The 18754-nt window shown below is 35.9% G+C and overlaps 2 protein-coding genes across 4 annotated transcripts in view; both read left to right on the top strand.

The window, feature by feature from the left end:
- The window catches only part of MTHFD2L (methylenetetrahydrofolate dehydrogenase (NADP+ dependent) 2 like), a 132399-nt gene extending 130651 nt beyond the window's left edge, over positions 1-1748 (top strand). For both annotated transcript variants that reach the window (XM_063108208.1, XM_063108209.1), the window contains one exon: positions 1408-1748. In XM_063108208.1, coding sequence (XP_062964278.1) covers positions 1408-1520 — 113 coding nt within the window. In that variant the 3' untranslated portion in view covers positions 1521-1748. The remainder of the gene's footprint in view (positions 1-1407) is intronic.
- Positions 1749-7710: 5962 nt separating this feature from the next.
- Positions 7711-14018, top strand: EPGN (epithelial mitogen). Of its 2 annotated transcripts, none has more exons than XM_063108472.1 (5): positions 7711-7792; positions 8265-8395; positions 10162-10282; positions 11084-11236; positions 12684-14018. In XM_063108472.1, the coding sequence occupies exons 2-5, from the start codon at positions 8308-8310 to the stop codon at positions 12736-12738; spliced, it is 417 nt and encodes a 138-aa protein (XP_062964542.1). In that variant the 5' UTR covers positions 7711-7792; positions 8265-8307; the 3' UTR covers positions 12739-14018. The 2 variants fall into 2 exon arrangements, with proteins under 2 accessions (XP_062964542.1, XP_062964541.1); XM_063108471.1 differs by having other exon boundaries at positions 7716-7792; positions 8306-8395.
- Positions 14019-18754: the final 4736 nt, after the last annotated feature.

Raw genomic sequence — 18754 nt, forward strand, 5'->3', positions numbered from 1 at the left:
ATGGAAGTAGGTATAAAATTACTAGAAACATAGATGGTGGAACTTTCAATTCAATATTAGAGGGGTGAGTTTTGGGAAAAAATTATAGACAGATAACATTTTACTGGCTTTTAAAGAATAATAAGGGGTTTCTTATTTAGATAAGGTGGAAGAATATTCCAGGTGGAAGGAACAGCTAGCGCAAAGGAAGAAAGGACCCAATATTCATAGGTATTTGTGGAATGGCTGCTGACTCAGTCCAGTGTTTCTGCAGCACAGAGGGCACTGGATGGAAGTATGGCAATAAAAAGGATGTGTTCCGTGTATGGAGAGGTTTTTTGGAAAACTGAAATACTACCTTCTAAATCACAGTATTCTTATCTTTTCTTTATAACATACAATCAGCAGATTTGTGATACACACTAGCTTGATTTTTTGTGTGTGATGCATTTAAGCTTATTTGGACTTCAAATAAAAAAAATTATTATTTTGCCTTTCCTATGATTTAAAAATTATTCCAATCTACTATTCTACTTCAAATGAGGTAAAGGTAAATTTTACAAATTATTGTTCAAGAGGGCAATATAAATTGTACAAAAATAATACCTAAGAGCTAGAAAACATCTGTTGGTTCTGATTCATGTGGAAGCATATACTCATATAAGCAAACTTATAAAAGGCAATACATCTAAGTAACATGGTAATGTCAGAATTATGTATTAAAGAAGAATTGTCTATGCTAACATTGTACTAACAGTTACCTGGAAAAACTTCATTGCTCTTATTCACATGGTAAAGAATTAAACCGTCAAGACGGTAAATGCATGGAGCCATTCACCTCTAATAATGTGGGTGTGAAAACATTCTTAAATGAAAGTTGCTGAAAGTTCTCTGTCATTCTCTTGGAGTGTATTCACTGAATAAGAAGTCTGCATACCTTTGAACAGGACTGTGTATATGCTCCAAAAACATTTAATGATTTTTATTAGACTTGCAATGGAATGTATTATCCACACATACCTGGTGATGTTATAACAGGAATAATTCAATTTAATGAATGGTATGTGCTGAACTGTCTATATCTTTTCTCCCCTTTGTGACCAATACCATGTATTTTAGAGCTAGTTAATTGGAATTACATTGAGTCAGTCATGGGTTATAGCTTTTCATCATGTAAATATAACTGAGCTACGTGGAGATTGAACCTACAATCTTGGTCTCCTTCCATCCACCTTAGATATCACACATAGAAGTGTTTGTTTAAATATGTGTTTGTGTGTTTATTATAGCCTGCTTCATTCTAAAAATGATTTGAGGTTGTTAGAGTTATATGTATAATTCAGAAAAATCCACTTTATTTGACATGTTTAAAGATATAAAATTCTCAGATAAGTTTAAAAATAAAGAATCTTTTGTTTCTTCCATCAGCTGTTAAGAAGAAAGCTAGCTTTATCACTCCAGTTCCAGGAGGCGTGGGACCCATGACAGTGGCAATGCTTCTGAAGAACACCCTTTTGGCAGCTAAAAAAATCATTTACTAGATCATGTGAAAGAATAAAACAAACTGAAGTCATGCTATTTATTTATTTGACAAAGGGCAAAAACCTTTAGATTTTACTACAAATCTATTTATTCTACATTGTATTTATTTTTTCACAGACAGAATCATGTGGGTCAATGATTCACACAACTTTACACATTTCCTGCTAATGAGTTTTGAGTTTCAGGAAAAATCAAAACAGTTTCAATCAAAATTTTGGTAATAATTCTTTACTTTGTGTATATTTGTTCATAATGCTAAAACAATAAAGGACTCATAATAAATATATTTTTGACACAATTAAATATCACACACAGTGTTTTCAACGAATGTTTTGTCAGCCAAATGCGCACCCATGTAAAATGTAATTTAGGTTTCATAGTAAGTGTGCTCAATGTTTAATATATTTTGTGTTCTATGTCACATGAAGAAAAAGAGCTTACTCGCTAAAAGAGAGATGGAATATTGAAAATAAAATCTTGATCTCAGATATTTCCCAAATGTATCCTACATGACCGTTCTAAAGAGAAATGATATTTTATTTCAGGAAAGAAAAATATTCAAAGAAGGCAAAAAAGGCAACACTCCTTGGAAAAGTGATGATTATATATCATATTGTGAATGACTCCTTGACATGGTAAAAATATATAAGGAATGTGTTCAATTTACATGTTATTTCTTTTTTCTTCTAAAAAAATATTTGGATAGTACCTTCACTGAGCAATAATAAAAAAATCCAAAAAATAAATATACAAAATAAAACTAGGATTGTATTTTCCCACAAATATCAGACAAATATAGGATGAGCAAAGTCATGACTAAAGAAAAGCAACTGTTACGTTTGTTCACAAATTTAGAAATCTAATAGAAAAACATGATACTTTCAATATGCCAAAACTAAACCTTAGGATACAACTAAAAATCCACTGCTTTGTTGCCCACAGTTCTTCCCTCTTCTGTTAATGGCATATGGTTCTCAACGTAGATGCAATGTTTCTAACACAATTTAAATTAGGAAATACATGTGAATGTCAGTTGAAGGCTCTTTTTAGACTGCTGGAGCCACATAAGTGACATTGCGTTTTATGCTCAAATCCCAGGGTGTTTATGTATGTACCAATAATGATTCTTACCCAATGCATGTCTTTATCAGTGTGTACTCTTGATCATTTGTGTGAAAATAGACTAGATGTTTATAATAACATTTCAACTGTATAATAAAAGCAATTTAAAGAAGAATAGCTGTATTCATTTTCCTTAAGATAGCTATAAATTTGTTTATTCATATACTTGTTACCCATTATTTTTACTGCATGCTGGAGAAATTTACAAGTTTCTCAAACATGAAATGAAAGGTTCTATAGCATATTTCACAATGGGTCCAGACCGATATTTGTCTGATAACCCTGATAGATGTTTAAATTTAAAGCTCTCAAGCAAACATTTTAGAAAGGGCCTCTTTAATTTTTAAGGGTGCCTAACTCCCAAAACAAACAAAATGACCAAAAATACATGTGAAGACTAATTTTGAGCTCCGCCCAACTCCATTGGTGCAAGAGGAGTTATTTTGGAATAATATTCAGAAGTCAGCCTTCCCAGAGGCCAATTAAATCACTGTAAAAGAAAAATTATTCTGACACTTCTTTAAAACAGTAAGGAAGACTTTATTCAAGACCATTGCGATGGAGTCCAGAATACTGCAATAGAGGAGAGAATGTGAACATAACTCTGAATACAGCAAAGAGAGCTGGGGATTTATAGCTAATGAACAGAGTGAAGGGGTCAATGGATGGAAAAGTACTAAGAACTTGATGAGATGTCAAGGATAGAGGGGATTCTTGCTTAACTTGCTTATCAGGATTCTTGGTAACAGCAGGCCAAAGACAGATATCAAGGGTAGGGGATGAGGAACTTGATCAGATATCAAGGGGGAGACTCTCCATTAGCAGGATTCTTTGCTAAAACTGGGCTCATGAGATAAGGCCTGATTAAGAAGAGGACTTAGAGGATCCTGACTATAGTTTGGTCAAGGAGGGAGTCTTTGTTGACACGTAAAATAGATAAAATTGGTTCATTGGTACTGTGACTTTATTTATGGATATTTGGGGTCCATAAAAGATAGACATATGATGGCTTTGTGGAGGAGCTTGGAGATGTAGGTTTTCTTCTCCTACTATATCTGTATCTGCAGGGTATCTTTAAGAGAACTCTGAAAAGCAATAATAAGTTGTGGTGAGAATGAGCTTAGCATGTGTGTATGAAAGTAAGGGTTGCAGTCAGACTAAAATGAAAAGCATGTGTTGGAGAATGTTGGAATACAGCTGGGTAAGTATGCAAAAATAAGAGGAAGCCTGGATAAATCAGAATTTAGACCTTATTTAGCAAGTTATGAGATTTGTAGTTAGAGGTTAGAAGATGGATTAACATGAGGAAATTGTAAAGGGGCCCTGATTTTGGAGAGGAGATAATATGTTTGGTTTAAGACATGTTGAGTTTGAGGTGATAATATAATACATAAATAAGAGTCCTGAAGTTATGTCACTCTGGGAAGAGGATAGGAATTTATGGCTAGTGATGAAAATTTAGGATTCATCAGCATATATTAACCACTAAATTTCTGACCTTGGTGACCATTATACATTACTACTGTGTAGGAAGACAGCTTTAACTGTGCACCTATTATGTGCTAAATGCTTTTTTTAAAATCATTTCTCCTTATCAACTATCTCCATTTTATAGAAAAGGAAATTGACCCTCTGGGTGTTGACCTAAAAAGAAACTGAGGCCAAGTACATATAGCAAGGATTTGTTGAGCCAATATGACAATTGAAACCAGAGAGAGGCATAGTCAGTCAGGTCACTCTGAGAAATGCATTTCAAAGAGGGCCACCAGAGCTTAGCATTTTATAGTCACAAGAAGGGGGGAAGGGTCAAAGGAGAGAGAGAAAGACAGCCCTGCCTAATTACTTCTTCAGGTTTTCTATTGGTTGCACATGCCATATAGATTTGGTATTGTTATAGGTTATATCATATATGCAGGGATCTAGGGTAAGCATTCTAGGTTATTTTATGGTGTTTGGGTCCCATTAAGTCTGTTTCAAAAATGATCTTATAATAATGTTTTTCAGAAGAGGTGGATGTGATTACTGACTTATCCCAGATATCCCAAGGCACTGTAATTTAGCTGACTCAGTCAGAGCGGTTTTTTGGTTATCATTGGTTATTAAAAAGCCTCAGGCAAGGCCAAATGGATAGTAAAGTGGAATTTGAATTCAAAACAAGGTCTGTTGGGAAGATGGGAGTCAGAGCCCACTCTTTTCACTATTCCACTCTGCCTCCCCTGGGGCCCCTCCACCTAGAATCCTTTCTCTTATCGCTACATATAATCCTACTTGTTATTTAGGACTTACCTCAAATGAAACTTGTCCATGAAAAATGTCATGAGAGTTTAACTAAGCCCTACCTCTTAACTCTCGTAACCCTTCAAGCATACATTCACAGAGGTTATCACTGCCTACCCAGTACTGCAGTGGTATATTTACTTTCTCTAGCTCCCTTTAGTTCCTTGAGGTCAGAATCCATGCAGGATTTATCTATATGTCTTACAAACATCATCACATCCAGCCCTGTGCCATGCATGTAGCAGGCATTTAATATTTTATGAATGAATGAATGGCAGCTGAATCCATAATTACAGAGTAAACCTAGAGAGAGATAAGTAATATACTGATAAACATTTCCCTGCCAAAGACCAGCAACAAATTTTGGTTGGGTTAGGGAAACAGAAAGGAAGAGAAGAATAAACTTGCAAAGATGCTATGACTAATGAGGGAAAAATGCTAGTGGAGCTCTTAGCCTCTCACCTCCCTGTTCTTTCTCACTCAAACTTGCTTTAATGTGTATTAAGAATGAATGAAGATATAAGTGAGGCCACCCTACAATACCCATCTCCCCCACTCTTCAGGATTGGGAGAAAGGACTCTTTGGTGACAGGTTTGAAGAAGTGAAGGTAGTAAACTTTCCTGTGGAGAATGTAAGTGGGAGCCATCGGTATGGGTCCAGAGGAGAAGCAGCATGTGGGATGACATAGAGCTATTTTCTGGTATAAACCTTAAGTTAAAGTGATAAGTTTTTGCAATACAGGGCCCGATGTACCAGAGTGAAGAGACATCTAAAGAGGCAGCGATAGTCCATCTCTGAGCCCAGGTGTGAGTGAAAACCATAGTTCATTTAATACTTAGTTTTCTAAATAAAGGTAATTCATGTAAAGCTGGGCTTCAGGAGATAACTAAGAGACTTCCTCTGAGATCAGTACACCAATTCCTATTGGAGGACACAGCTGGGGAAGTGGAAAGGCATATACTTTGGAATCTGAAAAATGGGATGAAGTCCTGACTGAGGCATTTTCTTTGCGAAGTTGCATAATTCTTTTGAGCCTCCGTTCCTCATTTGTCATCTGAGAATAAAAATAAGGCTAGCTATTTACCTCTTTATTCATTGAGTATTTACTGTATTTATTTATGTTAGGCACTGGATTTGTTTGGGCCAGGACTACTGAAGAAAGAATTGAGATGTTAGTGAAAATCTTCTGTAAAATGCAAAGCACTATGCTAGCTCCAGTTAATAATCATTACAAAGATGACCATTGCACTTCTGTGTCTCATTTTGAGAAATAAAGATATCTAATGTGTATTCTAACATTGCCTTCTAAAAACTGCAAAAGGAATTGTGATGGTTAATTTGACCCTTTATGATTTCTTCTTAAATTTATACCAATACTTCAAAAATAAAGGTAAATGATTTCTTCTTAAATTCTTACCAATGCTTTAGGAATTATAAATCAAATGATTTATAATTCAAATATTTGCCTGGGAAAAATATTGTTCAGAAATTGACTTAATAATTAACAGTTAAAAAAACCCAAAACCACAAAAGTAGAAATACAAAATGTAGGCACATTGAAAGTGAGCCAAGTACTATACATTCTTTTAACTTTAAAATGATGACTCCTGTGTTAAGTGATTGCCCAAGTTATAATGAGTCCAACAAGCTCATTCTTGTGTGATTTCTAAAGCCAAATTCATATTTGAATAGTAAAAGAGATCCTTTCTGGTAAATCTAATTTGCTGCGTGGACATGATGCAAAATGATAACCTACCTTGACTTGAACAGATTTTCAAAGTACAGAAAATATGAGCAATTGAAATTCCAGATAGAAAGTCACAACACCTTAGCAAACATGTTTATAAATTATTTATATAATTTGGGGCAAGTGAAAATTTATGGGAGTCCCTATAGTCAGAAAATAGGATAGCAGTAATTATGTGTTTTGACTTTTAAAATGGCACTTTAATAATGATAAATAGATTAACATTGAAAAAAATTAACGTTGCATTAAATTTAAAACTCTGTATTCATTAGGTGTACCTAAACTTAATGTCATCTTAATTTTATCTTAATGGAGAATTTTAATATAACTATTATTATTATTTTGGTACTTTTCTGATTCTCTCTAGCCTAATCATTGGGGCACAGATTTAAGCAATGTTATTCCTGGAATTTGCCCATTTCATTTACTCAGAATAATATTAAATGGCAGAATGACATAAAGGTAAATGTTATACTGTTTAAAAAATTATATTTACACAACTTGTCATAGTAAAACTAAGTAACAAAAACTAAAATAAAACATTAAGGCTTTGTTATCACACAAATTTACTGTTTTCTCTTGCAACTAAATTAACAAAATATCTTGAATTGCAATGAAGTCATACATAGTCTGCAACAAAGGCAGTGTAATTGGCTATATCTCTTTTATTAACAGGTTATGCTGTTTCCTAACTTGCAAATATCTTTGCTGGAATCCTAAATAGATTACTAGCATTGTTTGAGCTGGTATAGTTCTGCTTACTCCAATGGGGCCTTTCGTGAATTTACATTCTTTTTGTTGTTTTAAGTACTTTTACATACACGATTATGCCCACAGGTAATAGGAAACCAGTGTTTCCAAAGAAAACTTGATCACATTGCTAGATAACACAGGTATCCTAAACAAGTACGTGAGTGCCTGGAGGCTTTCTGCTGCTGCCAGAAGTACATATTTTTTTGATTGGTAAGAGCAGCCAGATGACGCTTCATGAAATATAAATGCAAGAAAGACTCAGAGAGCTCAATAAAAACCTTCCACCGTCAGCCTAAGAGGATAAGAGAAAGTTAAGCAACTACAGGAAATGGCTTTGGGAGTTCCAATATTAGTCTATCTTTTATTCAATGGTAGGTAATTTCCTTTTTGTTTTGTTAACTTTATATCATTGTGAAATGTGAGTAGGATATATTTTTTCTAAATTAGAAGTTGGCTTCTAACAGTTGTTCTTTATGACAAAGATCAGAGCAAGGAATCTGCGTTAATTTAGTTTTTTATGTAATGTATGTTCCTTTTCTGATATATTTTGACACCTCATTTTTTGAAACCTCGAAAATTTTTGCTTTATACAAATGAAGAGTAGTTGATTCATTTAGCTACTATACTACGGTGTCCTTGTAATTTATTTAGTATATAAATATATTAACTTTCTCTTAAAAATTCATGTTTCTCTTTTCCGTATTTATAATGTAGTTAATGGAATGGATGAGAAACAAGAAATTGTCTTAGGCAGGTTATGGATTTCAAATGGAATAAATTAAAAACAGAAGTAGGAATACACAGAGTAAGAATAACTTTTTGTCTGTTGCTTATATACGGAAGGAGGCTCTTCTGTTAAGGACACTTTTCCCCTTCTAATACAGCAATGACAGTACTGGCCAAAGAGGCAGAAGGGACTGCAACACCTCCCATCACAGCCCAGCAAGGCAACTGGACAGTTAATGAAACAGAAGGTATTTTCTTCTCACTTTTGTATTGCAAGTGACTTTTTAAACTTTTTAGAGGAATTTGGATTGTGATAAAAGTAGTGCTGGAAATTTTTATATATTTTAATTATTAGATATTTGACTATACATTTTATTATTAGATAGTCAACTCTTTTGATGCTATGAAATTGAAGTGACAGATAAATGTGTCAGCAAAGAATTGCCCTTTTAAATGGAGGAAGTGAAGCGAATAAGAGAAACAAAAGTTGTCTTCACTTACTGTCCTGAATGTGAAATGTGCCACATTTTCTCTTTACTTCTGTATGGTTCCCAGTAATTCATGCGTTTCCAGAGCAGTTTGTTTCCATTTTAGCATTCTTGATGAGCTACATCATATTTTCATCTGTGACCCTAAACATTGTAGCCAAAGACATTATGGCTGCAAGATGAAGCACTTTCCCTTATCTTTGGAAAGATCTCTCATTTGTTTTTTGGGACTTTTGTTGTTGTTTTAGTATATGTTATATTTTTGTAGTACCTTATACCCATTTTTTGTTCTTGATGGTGATGATATATTTTCTTTCCTATTTTTTTATTATTACAATGGCTTCTGGCTCTTGTTGAGCATCAAACCTGTTTGAACTCTTAGAGGTGAACTTGGAAAGCTAAGCCCTGTGACCCAGCAGTTATGATTCTCATGCAAATCACATACTGCCCCCTGATGTGAAGACTGGTGATGTAATCTAGGACAGAGGAAACACCATATCTTGCTCTCAGAGCCAGGCAAATAAAAGAAGATCAAGGCAAATATTTCATTTCTGAATATGAAAGATAGTAATATTTAAGTGTTCCTCATTTCACGAATAATTTTAAATTTTAAAAGATTAACTTAAAATATTTCACCCATTTGATTTTCTTTAATATCAATCCATTTGTAAAACAAAATCAGTATACGTTTTAGAATAACTCTTAGCCAACTTCTTCATGTCTTCCGAGCCTTTGAACAAAGAGGAAACATCTTCACTAGAATATATATAATACTGTAGAAAATTAAAGAAGTGTGGTTTTTCTCTCAGTGACTCACTTTATAACTGTATGCCTGCTACCACTTTTTTCTTTCTTAATGGTAAATTGCAAATAAAATTCTCCAAGTTTCAGATAATAGGAATGTTAAAAAAGGATCAAATATATCATCTCTATAGTTTTCCTTTGCATTTTTGATGGAGAACTTTAGGTTTTTTTTTCCTTTTGCTTTTTATTTAACTTAAAAATCTAAATCCGGTATCTTAGAAAATGTTTTCTTTCATATAGTTATAATTAATATTCTTCTTAGGGGAAAAATGAGTCTCTCTAGTGTGCCCTTTCTTTGGAAATGCCTTCTTTCAATTTTTAAGAGCTGACTTCTCAGGTGTAAAGGAAAAAAATGAAAAGATTGTGAGATCTATATTCATTAGCATTCAGGTGCACCTTTGGAAAGCATTGCTGAAAATAACCTGCTAAGACTAGAACCAATGCTGCCACCTTTTGGCAAACTTGTCTCTATACCTTATCATGTAGCTTCTAAAAAATGAAACAATTATCAACCCCCTTCCACCCCCGAATTAATTAATGATATGTCTTGGTTATTTTAACCCAACCATTCTGATATAATTTGCCAGGGGAATCAATAGTTCAATGGACAAAGTGCCCCCAAAATATTCTTAACATAAAAAGATCTCTTTACACCTATTCTTAAAATTTACCTTAAAAGTAGGACACACTTCATCTATTAACATTATATCTCCTTTTCCTAGCTGACTACATAGAAGGATCCATAGCCTTAAAGTTCTCACACCCTTGCCTGGAAGACCACAATAGTTACTGCATCAACGGTGTTTGTGCATTTCACCATGAGCTAGAGAAAGCCATCTGCAGGTAATTGTAAGGAACTTTCCAAGTCTTAGAGACAAGAGAAAGTGAATTTATGTCTGTTGTTTCACACAGTACATTTCCATATTCCTCTGTATTATCTAGTAAAATGGGTTGATCTGAATAAGACTCGCCAGTCCTCTTTGTATTTGAATATCGAGGGAGTCTTTCTAGACTACTTGGTTCTGATCCCCTTACCCACCAGCTGCCAACAACAACAACAACAACAACAACAACAACAAAACCCAAAAACAAACCTAAACGACTGAATCCTCATTACTCAAGGATATGGTTCCCAGATTAGCAACATCAGAGGAACTTGGGAGCTGTTAGAAATGCAGAATCTTATGCTCCACTCCAGAACTACTGAATCAAAATCTGCATTTTTAACAATGTGCAAAGGTGATTCTGAGTTTTCACAGGATTGTTTGTAGGATGAAATAAAACAGACCAAGGCAAAAACATTTCAGGAATTCTAGAGCAATTAAGATATTATTTTTGTGATCATCAATTTGTTCAGCATTGTCCTGTGGAAGAATAGGATAACAATTTTCTAGAATGACTCAGGCAAGCATACTACTTTCCCCCTCTACCAATGAAGAGAAAATACAGGCCTTAATGAAATGATTATTGTAAAATTCATGGCTACTTCATTTCTTTTAACACATTGGTTTTCATTTGGTATTTGCCTCTTTAAATTATTTATTTTCCATTGAATTTTTTTTTTCATTCTTTGAAATAGGTCATTTGTTTGTATTTCTGTCATCATGGGCTTTAAAATTATACATTCTTTTCTTTTTTTTAAAGGTGTTTTACTGGTTATACTGGAGAAAGATGTGAGCACTTGACCTTAACGTCATATGCTGTGGATCCTTATGAAAAATACATTGCAATTGGGATTGGTGTTGGATTACTAATAAGTGCTTTTCTTGCTATTTTCTATTGCTACATAAGAAAGAGGTATGAAAAAGAGAAACTATGAAGTCATTTGGCATGCACTCATTTGACGAATATTTATTGAGCCCCTACAATGTGCCAGGCTTTGACATGTATAATGTTTTACTGAAAAAAGTGTTGTAAATTTAGCAAGTTCCTACATAATATTTTTGATGCCTTTTCTCATAAACTCAGACAAATGGTCAACTTTACCTTCAGTTGCAATAGGATAGTTCATATTTACAATTTTCCTTCATCCTATGTCTATCTGCCTACATCAAAATTATAAATGAGGAGGACAGTAGGCCCAAGAGGGTAGAGACCAAGTATGTCATGTTCACAACTATACATATTCAGGGCCTAATACTATGCCCAGCGCACAATAGACACTGAGGATCAAATATTTATTGAGCAAAAAAATAAAATAAAATAAAATCAAGAAATAAGTGTTAAATGAATTAAAATATGTGACAAACGTGGGCCACTTTCTCCCCAGACATCAACTGAGGGTATATTCAGCAAATACTCTCTACTGCTAAAAACCAAAGACAAACTTCTACAAATAAGTATACACTACTGATTTATGTATCCATCCTTACTTCTGGCTTCTCCACACTAGTATTTTTTTCTTAAATCCATGTAGCTATAGAAAAGTGAAGAAATAATGTGAGATACATTAACAAAATAATACAAATACATTTCCCCTGCTGTGCTTTACTAAGTTGTTGTTTTTAAAATGATGAAAACTACCTGTCCAAAATTGGAAAAGTTTGTTTTGCTTAACAACTGCATCTCAGAGAGAACCAAATCTATATTACATCAGTTGCAGATTTGCCTGAGACCAAGAAATAATAATAATAATAACAAACAATAACAATTGTTGGAGAAAGGTGGAGAATGAGGAGGAGGTAAGATGTTAATAAGCTTGCTGTCTGAGGTCAGTTTCCCTAGAAGCAGAGCCTGAGACAAGGATTGCTGTGCATGTGATTGAATGAGGGACTGCTCTAAGGTGAAACCTTACTGAAGAAAGGAAAGCGAATAGAGTAGAGGAAGAGGCTAATTAAAGACATGGCTTCAGCTGAAATATAGCCTCAGTCTGATACCCGGGGGAAATCTGGAATGTGAATGGCATCACAGGCCTGTCCCAAGGAGGCGAGGAGTCTTGGTTTTAGTATACTATATCAGTCAATCATGGGCCACAGGTTGCTCGTGGTGGGGTAGGGGACAGGAGCTTTTAATCTTCCAGGAATCTCCTGGCATGGTGCTCCATTGACTGTGGGCAATCCTCTGAAGAAGGATGATGCTGTGAGCCCGTTCAAACCCACAGCTGCTGGGGGATGGGTCCACCAGTGGGTCAGGGGGATGTGGATGGAGCACCAAGGGCAACTGCTGCACTAGTGCATTGATGTAATCCACAGTGACCTATATGAGTGGCAGTCAAATTCACGTGGAAACCAATGCTCTGTTTTAGGTGTCTAAGACTGACCTCGCCTTATAATGTCTGTGATGGAAGGAGACCACTGTGAGACCTTGGTAAGGAATTTTTCATCAAGGCATTTGTAAAAGTCAGTGGGCCCAAAATTGAAATCTTCAAATGATCAACAGAACTTGCCAAGCTGACTAGACCTGAAAATAATAGAAGTTGGGATCACAATGAAATGAGAAGATAAAATTCGACATTGGCCTTCAGACTTTACCATCATTAGGGTGCCACGGAAGCCAAGTGAACAAGGCACAATGACAGAAGTCAAGTTCACAATCTTCTGTTCTGGGTTTGCTGTTGTTGTGTGGTTATTGTTCTCTGCAGGGAGACTGAGTTTCATGCCTCTGACTATGTCAGATGTGAATTTTCATGGGAATAATTATCAACCTTGCAGCAAGGCAAAATAATACCAAGCTTGGATTCTTCATGTGCTTGTTACCCGCCATTTTGGAACACCTAGATGGAGCCTCTCTAAGGCTATTTATTCAATGGACTAATCCCTAACATGCTGCTTTCATGGTGTTTCAAATAATGTGAAGTCAACATTTAGGATAAGATCAATGTTATGGCATGTCCAATGAACCAAACATGTGTCTTAAGTCTAAGCCATTGAAAAGAAAATGGAATTTCCAGGGCAAACACAAATCATACCCAGCTTGTGACAACACTGTGCAGCTTTTATATGTGAAACATGGAATAAGCTAAAGACTTTCCGAGGACTGAAAGCTATCTGGATATCAAGTCCGGAACAGGCAAAGCATTTCTGTTTCTGTATGAATGGTAGAACTTTGTGTTGGACTCACTGATCCCCTAATGCTTTTGTTCATTACATACTCCTATTATCAGCTGGATTACCTCATGACCATCCATTTGGACTGAAATACTAGAATTCTCCTGATGAATAAAAGTCTACAACTGGCCCTGAAATAGAAATTGGAGAATTGGACATAGGAAGTTTTTCACTAGCCATCAGCACATAGAAACTTTTTTTCTTTTTTTTACCATTTCTAAACACTTGATAACAGATTCGAGCATGGGGGGCGGGGGGAATGGAGTCATTGTAGAAATAACTATTTGGAAATCAGAGTCCTTCCTCTTTAATTATATTTCTGCCATATAATTTGAATAGTCCTGTGCAGGCTCCTTAATTTCTTCGGGCTTTGGTTCCATTTTCTACAAGGCCCTAGTAGTTTTAAAATTTGACAGAAGAAAACGTTTCCATATCTGCACAGCACATGAGCTTAGCCTCAGCACCTCTATCCCTAACCCCACCTCTAACTCTCAAACACACCGCTGGATATTACCTTAGGTGTATATTTTAGTGTTTTGTTTGTAAAATACTAATTTATTTTTAAAGGAAGTACAAAATGAAATTAAAGAATAATACCTACCATTTTCGTATTTAGATTCAATCTAAAACTAAGGACTCTTTTTATTCCATTGTGATATAGATAAGCAAAATAATTCTGATCATGAGATTGGTTTAAAAAGTATCAAACTTGAAGATTCTTACAATGGCAGTCTAGAAAAAGCTTCTTCTTTACATAAAGTTACAACTTTTTATTCATTCCCAAACAAACTTTACATTCTGCTAACCTTGGAGTAGTAGGTATTTCACTCTGTTTTTCCTTCAGAAGAAATGTAATGCAGGTGAATTGCACATCAGCACTTTCTACATGTTCTCACTCAGCATGCAAAGATTACATCATACCAAGGAGTGGGGAGGTGAGGTTTCCTCCCAGTGACTCCAGTGACTGACCGCACCTAGACAGCTATGCTCTTCCTGAGCACTTTAAAAAGATGTAAAAAAGCTGGGGAGAGTCCAGGAAGAAATAATAAAGGACTGCCCTTAACTAATTAAGGACTGCCTCCTGATGAAAGGAAAGAGGAATTAATGCTACAGTCTGGAGAGGTGATACTGAAAAGGTTATAAATAATATGCTGTCTACAAATATTGTCAATTATAAACACAACATAATTGAAATTAGAACCTCAGAAAGAGAATTAAAATTCCCTGGTTTCTGAACCAAAATATTAACCAAAACAAATACAGAAATTCAATTTTTTTTCACCTATAGAATAGTATTCATTAACAATATAAAATCCACCCAATGAAACTGTTGTGTAGAGTGTCGCTTATGAAAGCCATCTGTTTATGGTCTGTCATACTAAGTAATCCTGTGATCTCATAACTCCTGGAGTTAATTTTGTAGGAAAGAATCTCTGGCATTCCCAAGGAGCTAGAGCCACATCTGGCAATATTTACATATGTAAGGAGGGCTTAAGTGGGGAAATACATAAATACAAGATGATCTGCAAATTCTTTCATCTTCTATTTTTTTTCCTATATACAATCAGACCCCAAAAAGAGCTGACCAGTGAAGTCTTTGCATCAGAATTACACTTTCAGCTACTAATCAATAGATCATTAAGTGTGGTGAATCATTTAGAAAAGAAATGAGATGTTTTTGGCATCTTTTGACTAAACCAAACTGGCCGAAGAGTTCATCAACATTTTTCATCCTTCATTTTATCTCCTCCCTGTGTCTATCCTTCAGTTCTTCGAGAACATATTCTTAGTTCAACAATATTCATGACAGCTTCATTATTTAGCATTTTAGACTATGATGGAGGAGAGGCAAACACTGTAATCTCAGCCATACCTGAACAAGTAAATTTACAATTGCTAGTCATTGTATCCTTTTTCCCCAAATTAGCTTTTTGTATAATTATATTTTCATAAAGTTGGAAAAGAATGACAGTAGAACATGGTTCATGTTTTAGTGTTTCCTGGCACAATACAGGTCTAATCCTTTAATTTTGATGTGTCTATTTTGGTGACATCGGGGAGATTTCCATTCATTATATTTAGTTGAAAAAATGTCTTAAGAAAATAACAAGACAAACATCAGCAATTTCAGCTTTTGTTGTTGAACATAAGGACAATCTATCTATGCAATGACCATGAGTAAGCCATTTAACTTCTCTGAATTACAAAATGTAACATGCTTTCTGTGGTGTGATATAAATATCGGTATCCTGCAACCCACACTCATGGGAAGGGTTACCAGAATCTCTCTATTGCAAAATACCACTCTTTCTGGCTTACCTCATGGTTGCATGACATCAGGATATGAGCATCTGCCAAGATGAACTGGAAGTGTTGAAATCTAATTTGTCAGAGTCTGGTGCTGCTAATCTGGTACAGACCCATTCAGTAGCACATTCAGAGAAACATATCTTCCAAGTTATGCACAAAATTTCTGCTAATTGTTCAATCAATCAATGCCCAGCTCAAAGAACAAGAGGCCACGCAGTTAATTTCCAAAGAATTTAGAGTCTAGGTCCCTTGAGATTATCCATATGAATAAATGTGTCCCATCATATTTTATTTTTTCTGCCAAAGCTAAACATGATAGATGTTCCAGATTGCGTGCAATACCCACAGCTTCCAAAGAAACATCTCACAAAGATTAGGAATGTGATAATGTGGTAAGAAGGAGAATTGAATTGTTTAGTCAGGTCTTATCTAAATACCTCATGGCCTTTCTTTGTCATTTTTGTCTCAGATATTACTGTAGCATAAGTCATCCAGATCAAAAGTTGGTTAAAACCAAAGGCAAACAGCTATCAAACTAGCACATCTTGGTGGAGGACGGGGGGGGGATAAAAATAGCATCTCCAGATTTTTAAGAATGCACAAAAATATTGGTTAATGATTAAGTTCCTTAACAAATCAAGTTGAAGCAACAGTGGAATAGAGCTACCATTTATGAACACTTACAATCTTTGAAAGCATTATTTGCATTATTTTAGTTAATCCACTATGTGAAATTGAGGCTTAGAAGGCAATCAATCCACTTGCTCAAGGTCACATAGCCTTTAAGTGGTAGAGCCTGAACCTGAAACAGGTAGATCTGATGCCAAAGTCCCTCATCTAAGCTCTATATGATAATTCTTCTCAATATTTTATTTAATATTTTTTTTAATGTTGGAGGTTAATTTCTTGGTGAACTCAGAGATATGCACAAGTGATTTGTATTCAAAAGAAAAATTTTTTCCTTTAAAATGGCTAAAATAATAACCTTTGTCATGAATCAACCATAAAAATTCCCTGCCATCATCTGCAGATTATTAAGATATGCATTCCACCCTTAGGGTGGAGCCAGAACAATGTCACGTGCCTGCTCACAGTTGAGTGCACTGTGGGGAGAGACTGGAGACTATAAATGAACCCTAGTTTATCCTCAGGACTCAGCGAAAGAAGTCACTTGGGAATATTCTACCCTACTCTGTGGACAAGGGAACTGGGACACACCTGACTCAGGTTGGTGATGGGATGAGGAGTGAGGCAGCCAAGTGGTTTTCACATCTATAGTAAAATCTCATCAACCCCCTTCCCACCACATCACCTTCAATCCTTCCCCTAACCCCACATACTCCTTAGGGAAAACCAGTAAATTTTAGAGAAAAAATTGGAACACTAAAAAATCTGTGCAATGGATTGACACTTCAATGACCTGTGTTCTAGTCTAGCTGTCTGAGTATTTAACTTTGCTGGGCACCTTTGGACATGATATTCTTGTCTGTCAAGTGGAAGAGTTATACTCTAAAGATGACCTCCACGTTCCCTTCCTACTTGGAAGTTGTATGTTGAAAACATGACACCCAGCAGGCAGATCCTGCCCATAGGCATATTTCCTTTGGCTTTCACAGTTTTTCTTTTAAATCAAGGCCACATTTAGAAACCAAGAAGTTCAACTACAAAAATCTAGCTTCTTTTGAAAAATAGAATGGTCTTATCTTCTCGTATAGCTTTGGTTGGAAGGAGTGTGCCCGCAGCACCCAAGCTGCTTCTGTTGCTTAGGCTATCAGCTCAGAGTTCCTATGGGCCTTTAAATCTGCAAACTTGGTTCTTCGGATTAATTTTAAGATCTTTCCTCATCTAAATTCCTCTGAGTCTAGTCATCAAGATGCCTGTAGAGGGCCCTGTTGTACTGCAAACCTCACAAGCCATAAAGGAATCTTAGATCAGAGTCACCCAGGAATGTGCTCATTAGGAGAACCCACACTCACCTGGAAGCTGGCCGGGGTGGCACCTGATGACTCAGACACCCTGCCCTGGCCACGCCCTCCACACTCTGCTACAATCCTTGCCAGATTTGTCTTTTCAGCATACAGCCCTGCTTACGTTACCTCCCAGCTCAAAAACTGACACCAGCTCCCCATTGTACACCATGTTTAGTAAGGACTCCCCACCCAGGGAAGCCGTCCCCAGGGACGCTCGGGTGGTCTGCCTCTCTCATCTGCCCTCCCCCTGCTCCCTATGCATATCATCGGCTGCAGCCAGCAGCTGCCCCAGCTACCCGAAGGACCCCACAGTTCCTATCTGTGGGTCAGAGTCTCTGCTGTTCCCTCCACATGTATTACTCGCCCTCATCTCTGTGTGCAAAAATCCTACACAATTTTTTTCAAATGCTGCTTCCTCTTTGAAGAATTGTGTTAAAATGTCATCCCTCCTTTGAACTTCCTTGACATCCTTTTTTTGTGTGTGGGGAGGGGGTTACCTCTCAGATGGTACTTACATTCTACCTCAACTTATAATTATTTATGTTCTTTGGCTGAGTTCCAATGGTAATAATAATAATAATGGGTTTCATTCATTAAATTCATACCATAGACTGGGCACAGTGCTAACTAATTTATATACAGCATCTCTCTCAGTGCTCAGAAACAGCCAGGAGGGAGGTTTTATTGGGGGCTATAGTGAATAGTGATTAAGAAGACGAGTGTCTGGAGTTTAACAGATTGTAAGAGACTTAAATCCAGCTCCACCCCTTACTAACTGTGCTAACTTGTGCTGTCAAGTTTCTTTACTTTTCTTAGCTTGAGTTTTGTCATTTGTAGAAAGGGGATAATATTTATCTCATAGAATGTTTTGAGAGTAATAAGTGCTCAATGAATGTTAGCTATTTTATTATGATTGTCTCCCATTTTTAATATCAGGAAACTGAAATTTAGAAAGTTTAAGTAAGATGCTCGATGATATGCACCTAGTA

This window comes from Cynocephalus volans, chromosome 9, assembly GCF_027409185.1.
Source record: "Cynocephalus volans isolate mCynVol1 chromosome 9, mCynVol1.pri, whole genome shotgun sequence".
Classification (NCBI taxonomy): Eukaryota; Metazoa; Chordata; class Mammalia; order Dermoptera; family Cynocephalidae; genus Cynocephalus; species Cynocephalus volans.

Bases quoted from the DNA above. Each gene is read 5' to 3' on its own strand.
- EPGN (XM_063108471.1), top strand. From the start codon at position 7,750: ATGGCTTTGGGAGTTCCAATATTAGTCTATCTTTTATTCAATG. The intron at 10,283-11,083 runs GTAATTGTAAGG...TTTTTTTTAAAG, and splicing joins CTAGAGAAAGCCATCTGCAG to GTGTTTTACTGGTTATACTG. The intron at 11,237-12,683 runs GTATGAAAAAGA...GCTCTGTTTTAG, and splicing joins TATTGCTACATAAGAAAGAG to GTGTCTAAGACTGACCTCGC.